Here is a 10,548-nt window from a genome sequence, read left to right as displayed (position 1 = left end):
AAACGTCAGACAGTCTACCGTAACAAAGCTCTGATTTTTCATCTGGCAAGTACTCTGTTTTTTAAAAAGTAAATATCAAATTCTTTAACATTTATTTCTCATTTCTTTTGTCTTTCTATTGCGGCTCATTGAATGAAAATTTTAAAAATAACTCATTTTAAATTTACTTATGAAGTAGGTTGTTGACAGTTCAAAGTGACAGGAAAACAAGCTACTTGCTACGTCCCAGTTCTCTTGCAGAACTAACTCCATCCAGTTCTGACTCCATCACTTACCAGCTAGATGACTTTGGGTAAGGTGCTTAATCTATGCTTGCCTGAGAAATGGGAATTTAATAGGCCTGTTTGTACAGATTAGATTAAAAAATGTCTGTGCCTGGTATGTAGTAAGTGCTCAGTATATTTAGCTATTAATATTACTCTATCTTCTTCCACCCTTGGCATGACTCAATGTTCAAACACTTTTGAATGACTACAGTGTGCTAGTCTGTGCTAGATCCTGATGAAATGTAGGTGACTGCCCTGACCTTAGTTTATACTCTAAAAGGGAAACAGGTTTGTAAGTAAGCAAATGCAAGTGTAATCGTTACCAAATTTAAAAGGGGGAATAAAGCTATATAGGCTACATATAGTGTGGGGGTGAGGGGGTGGGGAGGGGGAGCAGGGACAAGATGGTCAGTTCTGAAAGCTCAGAAATGCCTACGAAATTTCTTTAACGTGTTGTCACTGACCTTGAGTATTTTCATCTAATTCAAAAGCAATGGCTCTTATCCACATGTGTAATGCATAGTATATGTAATTGTTTCAGGGAATGTTGGCAAATACTTCTTGAAAGACCATACTGCCTGAGAATTCTTTTCTGAACCCTTACTACTAAAAACACTGTTATTATAATACATAACAATCCTTAAAGCCTCATGATAAGAAAAAAAGTTAGCCAACAGTAGTTATACTGCTGACTTGCATCTATGCATTCTGATTTCAGGTAGGTTAAAGTATGAACACAGCATATGTGTGGAAACAACAGGAATGTGTATGTGTAGAGTGGGCATGCGTATTTGGGCTCTTAGCTGTGAATACCTATAGTAATTGAATTGTCTCTTTGTCTACTTCCCATTCCAAATCTATCCTGTACAGTGCCTTTTCCACTTCACTTTTCCACTCAAAAAATCGATGGCTTCCTCCATTCCAATAAAACCAAATTCAAACCAGATGCTAACCTTATCTTTTACTTTCCTACCACTCGATCCTCAACCATCTACACTATTATTCCATGCCCTTACCTTTCAACCCCTACTCCTCCGTTCATTTTTAATCTACAGAAATCCTCTCCAAAGATTTTTACCTTCTTTGGAATATCTACTGCATTTTTCAATTCTATTATCTACTGCCATTTATTGTCAATCGATTTTTTAAATGTTTATCTCCTGGCTAGAAGTATAAGCTTTTTAAAAAAATTTTTTTATGAGACTACAATTATGATAGTCCTGAACTCATATAACCAAACTAATGTATTCTTGGGTTAACAGTTCTAGATGATTATATAAGTGAAACAGTTAATAATCCTTGTTAGTAACTATGCTTACAAACAAGCAATAGCACATACAAAAAGCAGATTAACCTATAGCTACATTAATTATGTTTATAAAAAATTTCACAGCCATTATTTCATGTTGGTGAGCCTTTGCACTGTTACCCTTTCAATTTTCATTGACATTTTTGCCCACATTTGTTTTCTTCCACACATCACTGTCCTGTAACCTAGTCATTCTGCACACTAGTAACACTCCCGTTAAGCTGCAATTTCCCTTTCGATACCTGAAGTCCAGTCTCTTCTACATAACCCAGCCTAGCACAGGAGGGGAGGCCACATGCACAAAATAACCAAGTAGATATTTAAAAATTAATTTATTTTTCTACTTAACGTTTAATAAATGAGAAGAAACACAGTAGTCTGTCTCATAAAGAACATTTATAATACATAACGATCCATAAAGCCTCATGATGAGGTAGGAGGAACAGCTTTGGAAAACAATGTACAATCATAGAACACACAGAAAGTTAGGTCAGGTGTTGCAGCACTAAAGACATCTTATGTGCTTCTGCATTTAATGAGATGATAGTAGCATTTAACTGCCACATCTGGCCCGAAGGACAGGGCATGGCAGACCCAAAACAACACAACATGGAAGTTTCCTAAAGAATCACAGAATACACAGATACACTTCATTGTGCTGTTTCAAGGCAGAACCTTAAGGTGGCAATTTGTGTCTTTTTACATACAACCACATATTAATTTTATGTTACATTCCCTTCAGCATCCTTTTGCCAAAGACACTGGACCATAACATTTTTGGTTTAAAAGTTTAAGCTGAATGACATACAAAAAGCTCTTGTGCCAGTAAAAATGACTGCCAAATATCCCAGCGCCTGCTAGTAAAACAAAAGAGCATCGTCACACAGTATTGGTAGAGCTACATCAAAATAGTGCTATTACAATTTCCATTTCAGATGGTCAAACACTGTATTTGACAGTTTCAATTTAAAAAACAAAACAAAAAAACCCTTTACCTTCCCAAACGTTTTAACACTGTTTTATGACTTAACTGAAACACTATTAAAATAAATATATCTATAATGTAGAATTATTCTCCACATTTATGTATGTGAACATCTTAAGACAGCAGGTAAATGACATATCATTAAAATGTTATCTGCTTAGAAACAGTAAAGATCTTCAACTCAATACCAGTTAGCCTACTAAATACTTCACATTAGCTTTCATAGGCTGTTTCCCTCAGCTTTCAAAAGTTCAAGATTAACTGAGGCTGTTAACAAGATATAAAATGTTAACATAGTCTCCTCCCTATTGTGATTTTCCAAAGGTGGCCTGGATGGAAATTTTTCCTATTTACGTTACATACCTTAGTCAAACATTGTTTTCTAAAATGTTAAAATACATACAGCAAAGTTTTTTGACCTTTTTTCTTGTAGGTTCCAGTCCTTACTTTTACAATGCATATGCCCTTCAAAAAAAAAAAAAAAAACCCACTAACTAAACATTCATCTAAACTACAAGGGGTGACAATGGAGAATTAAATCTCTCATCACTAAGGCTGCATTTGGCTTGGGAAAAATTTCTGGATTGGTTTTAATTCAGGTACATACAGCACCTCCTTCTCACTAAACTGAAACGACAGACAAGTTGCTAAACACATTCTAAATACACTGATCTTGCTCAAATATAAAAGAGCCAGCAGGAGAGGTGCACCTCCTAAAACTGATGCAGTGTTATAAAACAGCATATTTAAATATTGGGCTTATGTCTCCGAATAATTCAGGGTATTCCCTTCATTTTCTTTCAAGAAGGAATAAGCTATTTTAGAAAAGACACCTAAATCCCACAATATTTAAATATAAAAGCATTTTTAAAAAGATGCTAATATAGCTAAAAATGGGTTAGAAAGTGCATTGTAAAGAAATAAATAATTCTCTGCCAAAACTCAAAAGGTGAGTCAGTGCCCACTGATTTTCCTATTATGACTAAGTCCTTTGAAAAAAAGAGAATGTTCCTATGGTACCACTTTGCTACATACAAGCTACTTAGAAATTATGAAAAGCAAAATAACCGAAACCTAGAGGTTGTTACCTTCAAAGTACTTGGGGGGGAAGGGGAGAAAAGCCCTTGTCCCAAGCTTATACATCATTTTAAAAAATCCTCATTCGGTTGATGTCTTACACATTATACAACCTTTAAAAAACAGACCCAATAAAGCATTTGTAAAGAAAAGCCCATTGCATGGAATATATTTTACCAGTTATCCTATTGCATCGTTACTGAAATGTTTCTATAACAAACTGTTTTGAGATCTTAATGTTTTGTAGTTTAAAGTATTAAGTCAGGAATGTACATGATACAGTACAATTGGAAGCTTTCTCTTTTATTCATCCATACAATGAGGGAATTCCCCAATTTCATGTCTAAAAAGAAATTGTAAAATTCAAAATAACTACCCATTTAGGAATCGAATTCCACAGTATCAGAAAAGAGTATTAAAATGTCAAGATGTACTGCAAAATTGGCAGGTTATGGTTTTGGCCCATTAGAGTAAATGTGAACTTACAAACTGTGTTCCTAAAATTACCTCATTCTCATTGGAAAAATCGGCTGTTCTTAAATAGGCCCATTGCCAGCAATAGGCTTATGCTAGAAAAAAACCACACCATCTACCACAGAAGATCATCCCTTTAAAAAGTTAACTGTCAAAGGCCAGCGTGTTCATCTTAAGAAACATTAAACAATGAATTATTTCAAATCCCGAAAGGTAGCCATCTTAAAAGTAGTCATCTATAAAAGTCACTGAAGTAGTCAGAATACCTTGTTGCTAGAAAAATAGAATTATACATGATAACTGATATTAATATTCACCCTTTTGAGGACAAAAATCTAGTTTCTTCACAAAGCATAATCCCTCTCTATCAAGAAAAATACCACTTAAATACCCTTAAATAACATTTGTGTATAGCAACAATAAAATAACGAAGAACAATTTCCTGTGTAGATATTGCGGCATCTCGCAAAATAAGCCACTATTGGGAGATCTGAGCATTATCAAGACAGGATAACTTATAGAATCTTAATGATTAATTTTGCCTTAACTCATATTGCTTTTTAAGAATTTAATATCCAAACTGCATTAACCTTCAGATTTCTTTGTTCTCCCAAGTCAGTGGCTCTTGGCAAAACACAAGCATTGCTGGTGGTGTTTGAAAAGCTGCATCTGAATCCATTCATGATTGGTTACTATGAAATGACTTTAACTCTGGAAAGTCCTTTTTTTTTTTTTTTAAAGATTCTATTAGTAAGCTTGCATTTAACATGTAATTATTAGATTGAGTTTAATGTCTTTAAAAACATTTACTGAATATATGTGCTTCTGATGCCAATCTTTCAAAGCAAGTAATGCTGGTGAACACGTCCATGTTTTAGACTAACTTTGGTAAGAAAAAACACGTTCAAATTCTCAGGATTTAGAATGTAGTCTCAATATTAATTTACAATAATCTAAATATTTAATTTGGTAAACTTTCTTCCCTGCTCTTACTCCCCATATGCCCTATTATGTGTAAACTATAATTCAGTTTGTTAATTATATCTCACGGTTTATTAGAGCAATACTCAGCAATATAGAACACAGGATAATAACTAACCTTTAGTATGATAAATACCCCATGTGAAGAAAAAAAACTTTTCCTAATAATATCCATCAGTCACTCTTAAAATATGCTGCCACTATGCTATATAATGATCTTAAAGAGCAAGTAAATATTACTTAAAGTATCAAAGGAAACAAAGTTGTTGGTGATATTTTAAGTTCTAGCAATGATAATTTTAATAAACAAAATATAACACTGGGGGAAAAGAAAAGCAGAGAAATTCCAGTAACAATTTTAATTTATTTATCCCCCTAATTAATTTTAACCATGGCAAAACTGGAAATCAAATGTCATTATGTTATATAAGGTTTATACTTACTTTAAACAAAATGTAACATAGTGTTAAAACTGGCTTTTCAAAATTGTTAACAGCATACCTGTACTCTGCACTGAGAATCACAAATTGTAATACAGAAGTCTGCTAAACAGTCCCATTAGGTTCTTACAAAAATAGAATTAAACTGTGTGACCAAAGACTTCAATTACACTACTTGGCAAACTTAGAATTTCAGTGGAGTCTTTTCCCTCTTGCAGTTTAAAGCAAAAGTCAAATATCACATCTTTTTCAAGACTCACAAAGATGATTCAGGTTGTTTGTTTGGCATCTTTTTCATGTCTATCACAACAGCAGGCATGTTTTCAGCTTGAGTCCTGGGCTTCTCTAGATTTTCACTAAGTTCTAAACAGGAAATGCTAACTGTTGGGGCCTTTTCTGTATCCTTTTCAGAATAGGCTTGTGGCCGAGTCCCACAACATTGCTTCAAAGCACACTGAGTTCTGCAGGCAAGTTCACATGGGACTACACTTGATTTAGAGCCTACACTAGCAAATTCAGGCTGAATGGTAGTTGCGTGAATTCCGTGATTATGAAAAACGTCTTTAATGGTTTTAGCCACCTGCATGTATGATGTTGGATCTTCACATTTTATGTGAGCAGTGGCAATGATTCTGCTTCCAGCAAGTTGCCAAACATGTAATTCATGAACTTCCTCAACTCCTTCAACATTTCGAAGTTCTTTTATCAAATTTCTGATATCAATTTGTTTAGGAACAGTTTGTAGAAGAATAAGAGCAGATTCCTTAAGTAATGGATAAGTTGTGTAAAGAAGTATACAAACCATTACAATACAAAGAGTTGGATCTAAATATAGCACCCAGCAAGGACCAGCCTCAAAAACTGTTCCTTGAGTACTATTGATTATTTCTACAAGCGCTTTGCAGGGGTCAGCGATACACGGGTTTTCACAGAACCTCCCTTCAGGACAACTATCCCAATAAAAGTAAAAGACCAAGGCATTCACTACTACAATCACTGAACCCAAAGCATCTCCAAAGACATGCAGAAAAACTCCACGCATGTTAAGTTGTCCAGCCTTTTGAGCATCATCAGCTTCATCTTCCAAATCCGTATTATCAGATTCTCTGATAACATTCCCATTCATTTGTACATCTGTTGCATTAATTCTGGACTTTTCGGGATCTGCAAAGAAATACAAACTTTGAATCCAATACTTAAAAGTGTTTATATAAACATCCTTGTCTAATTCCATTCAAGTAAGGAGGTGACATTTTTTCATAAAATATAATTTTAAAATGTGCTTGGGGCAATTTAATATAAACTGACATACTGGGACCACACCAGGACATAATGGCCAGAGCTAAATAAAGTCATTAAGAGGATAGTTTCCCCATTCTCCTAACCACCCTACCTCCCCCCACTCTTTTTAAAAAAAGTTCATCTTCTGTGGAGATGGGGTCCTGTGAACATTCTGCTAATCTTTTTGGTATATGTCAAAAAGAAAGCAAAACTGAATGCTAACACCCAACATCAAATGCAACTATGGATAAGTCTAATACAAAGGCTTAATGTGACACAGAACCTTTTGTCTTTAAGGTGTTAAGGTTCACTTTTAAACGTTTATTATGAATATAAATGATAGTTTCTTGGTACAGAGGATTTAGAAATTGACAAATCAACAATATAAAGTTATCAAGAATCAGAGTAACCTCAGTAAAAATTGCAGCTAATTGACCACTATGTACCCTACTCTTTTTTAGACTATTTTGAAAGTGTACACCAGTGGTTCTCAACCTTCCTAATGCTGCGACTCTTTAATACAGTTCCTCATGTTGTGGTGACCCCCAATCATAAAATTATTTTCGTTGCTACTTCATAACTGTAATTTTGCTACTGTTATGAATCGTAATGTAAATTATCTGATATGCAGGATGTATTTTCATTGTTACAAATTGAACATAATTAAAGCATTAGTGATTAATCACAAAAACAATATGTAATTATATATGTGTTTTCCGATGGTCTTAGGTTCAACCCCCAAAGGGGTCGCGACCCACAGGTTGAGAACCGCTGGTGTACACCATGATGACTTATTTCTATACATTATGAAAGAATCCCCCCCATTTATTTAATTAACACATCCATCACCTCACATATTTATCTTTGTTTTTTTGTTTGTTTTGGTAAGAACATTTAAGTTCTACTCTCATAGCAAATTTCAATTATACAACACAGTGTTATCAACCATAGCCACCATGTGTTACACAGCTCCTCGGACCTTATTATCTTACAGCTGGAAGTCTGAACCTTTTTACCAACCTCTCCCTATTTCCCTCTGTAACTCTTAAATCAAACGTACTGATCTGTTAAAACACACACACACACAGAGCAGCTTAATTTTCTTTGGAATAAAACCCTGCAGAATAGTAATGAAAGGAAATTCAATCAATTATCTACTAAACTTTTTCAATATACAATCTGAATTTTATTAACCTAATATCCTACATCTTCAAGACAAGGAAAACTGTCTATGTAGTATCATGCAACCAGGTAAATAAATACAAATGAGAAAAAATTGGAAGGAAATACAAGCTGTGATTCTTGAGCTTGGGTAGTAGGGCATTCATTGGTTGACTCCTTTCAACATCTACTTTCCAACTTCCTTTCAAGAGTACTTATGTTTAGAATGAACAGCATCCATTAAAAATAAAAGGTGAAAAATTACCATCACTTTTAGTATAACTGGAAAGTCCTAACTGAAATGTTAAACATGCCTAAACAGGTCCTAAGTTTAGGATTCTCAGAATTCGGGTTTAGATTTTAGACAATTAACTGAAACATACCTTGCTGTTCATAAAAGAAACCTGAGTTCTGGAAAGTCAATGGCAAAAGAGCCCTGAATACAATATTCAGAAACTTGTTCAAAGGGTACAAGAAACCACCTGGATTTTCAAACGGCCAACGGGCTAAGAACGAACTGCTGATTCCCTCCATTTCCCAACAGGGTCAATAAACTGAATTAGGAAGCATCTTTGATCCTTTAAAGACCCAACTTAGACAGTCTCTTGAAAAGATAGCCTTTTAGGTCACCCAAGGGGGGTAACCCACTGCAGAGGGGTGTGCCCCCCCACCCCCCCAGACGGGATCCCCTTTCCCTTTTTTCCCCGCCCCCCCCCCCCCCCCCCGACTCCGCTCAGGATGCTAACACCTGCGCAGACAGGGGTCCCGTTTGCACGCCTTCCCTGGCGGGGGCGGGACCCGGAGGGAGCGGGAAGGTGGCGGCTCGGCGCAGCGCACACCGACTCCGGCACCAGGGGGCGTGCGGGGCGTGCGGGCCATCCCGCCCCGGGCCAGGCTAGGGTCTCGGCTCGCCAAACCCAACCACCTGAGGCGGCGACTCTCTCCTCACCTGTCCCGCCCAGTTTGAGCCCGTTGGAGTTGCTGCTACCGGCCACCAAGGTGTTGGTCTCCTCCTGGTCGGCTCTCTGGCCGCCCGGGCTCCTGTGGTCGCTGTCCCCGGGGCGGCTGCTCTTGCCGCGGACCCCCTTGGTGTGGCCGTGACCCCCGTGCGAGTGGCCGTGGCCGGAGTTGTTGCCGAAGCCGCTGTGATGGTGGAAGAGGCACAGCCCCAGCACGTTGACCACCAGCCCTGCCACGCCGACCGCGAGGACCATCAGCGGCTGCTGCATCTCGTGCGGCTCGATGAAGCGCTCGATGGCCTCCAGCAGGATGGCGAAGCAGAGGCCGGTCAGGAAGATGGCGTTCACCAGAGCCCCCATCACCTCGGCCCGGATCCAGCCAAACGTGTTCTTCTGGGTGGCGTGGGTCCGCTGGGCGAAGCGCTCGGCCACCAGCGCCACCACGAGCGCCAGCACGTCCGACAGCATGTGGAAGGAGTCGGAGAGCATCGCCAGCGACGAGGTCACCTGGCTCACCACCATCTCCAGCACCATGAACATGAAGGTCAGCAGCAGCATGCACAGAAGCCGGCCCCGGTTCCGGCTCCAGCACCCCATGGCTGCGGCTCGGGGGCCCGCCGAGCGCGGCCCGGACTCTTGGGAGGCGGTGGCTGGGAGGCGCCGAGGGTCGGTCTAGGTCTCTAGGACCTGGTGACGGGAGGAGGACGGCGCGGGACTCTCTCGGTCCGAGCCCGGCCGCTAGGGACACCGCTCAGGAGCCTCCGGGGTCGGAAGGGAGTGAGCCGCGGGTTAAGCCGCCGAGCCCCCGCGCCTGTGGGCGTCCCCGGCGGGCCAGCAGCTTGCAGCTCCGCAGGCGTCGGTTCTTGGAGCCGGGGAAGAGGCCCGGCTCAGCCCCAGCAGCCCCACACCTGCGGTGGAGCGGCGGCGTGGAGGAGCGGGGGTTCCCGGAGCCCGGGGACCGTGAGCCCGACCCGAAGCAAGAGCTGGTGAGAGGCGGGGGCGGGCGATAGGCAGGTCCGCGCTGCGAAGGCTCCCAGCATCTGAAGGCTTTCCGCGCCGGTCTTTCCTCCGCTGGTCGCCTCCGCTGTGGCTCGGGTCGAGGAGCCGACGCCGGGGAGGCTAAAAAGGCGGCGGCCACAGCAGCTGCACTCGGCCCGGTGTCGGGCGCCTGCTTCTCCCCCCAGGCTTTGCAGACGGTTTACAAAAAAACTTTGCTTTGCACTCGGAACCCCCGTTTTCACACGGACCGGAGTATGACAAGGATCCGACGCCCCGCCCACCAGACCCGGCACGCGTACTCATTGGCTAGGACCCCCTCACGACAGCCGCCGCGTTCCGCCCATCCGCGCTCACTATTGGATGGATCCTCGGCGGGGCAGGCGGGGGCGGTGCCGCGGCCCCGACAGATGGGGCGGGGCCTTTCCCTCCCGGAGCCGGGCGTGGGCTGGGGGGCCGCGGCCGGGTGCAGCAGCGAGCGCCGTGGGGGAGGGTAGGGGGCGAGGGCCGCGTGCAGAGGAGGAGGAGGAGGGGCGGGCTGGGCTCCGGGTTTGGGGCGAGACCCCTGATCTCGCCTGCGGGTCCTCGCAGCCCACCGCCCACCGCACACCTGCGGGGT

The 10,548-nt window shown here is 41.3% G+C and overlaps 1 protein-coding gene across 1 annotated transcript; it reads right to left on the bottom strand.

Moving 5' to 3' along the window:
* Positions 1–1,890: 1,890 nt before the first annotated feature.
* SLC30A1 (solute carrier family 30 member 1) lies at positions 1,891–10,151 on the bottom strand. Its single transcript, XM_006089911.3, has 2 exons — positions 8,924–10,151; positions 1,891–6,696 (listed from the first exon to the last, which is right to left on the bottom strand). The coding sequence occupies exons 1-2, from the start codon at positions 9,528–9,530 to the stop codon at positions 5,789–5,791; spliced, it is 1,515 nt and encodes a 504-aa protein (XP_006089973.1). The 5' UTR covers positions 9,531–10,151; the 3' UTR covers positions 1,891–5,788.
* Between the last annotated feature and the right edge of the window lie 397 nt (positions 10,152–10,548).

This window comes from Myotis lucifugus, unplaced genomic scaffold (assembly GCF_000147115.1).
Source record: "Myotis lucifugus unplaced genomic scaffold, Myoluc2.0 scaffold_65, whole genome shotgun sequence".
Lineage (NCBI taxonomy): Eukaryota > Metazoa > Chordata > Mammalia > Chiroptera > Vespertilionidae > Myotis > Myotis lucifugus.
This window is presented reverse-complemented; position numbering and strand designations above follow the sequence as displayed.

Bases quoted from the DNA above. Each gene is read 5' to 3' on its own strand.
- SLC30A1 (XM_006089911.3), bottom strand. From the start codon at position 9,530: ATGGGGTGCTGGAGCCGGAACCGGGGCCGGCTTCTGTGCATGCTGCTG. The intron at 6,697-8,923 runs GTGAGGAGAGAG...ATTTCTTTGCAG, and splicing joins GCTCAAACTGGGCGGGACAG to ATCCCGAAAAGTCCAGAATT.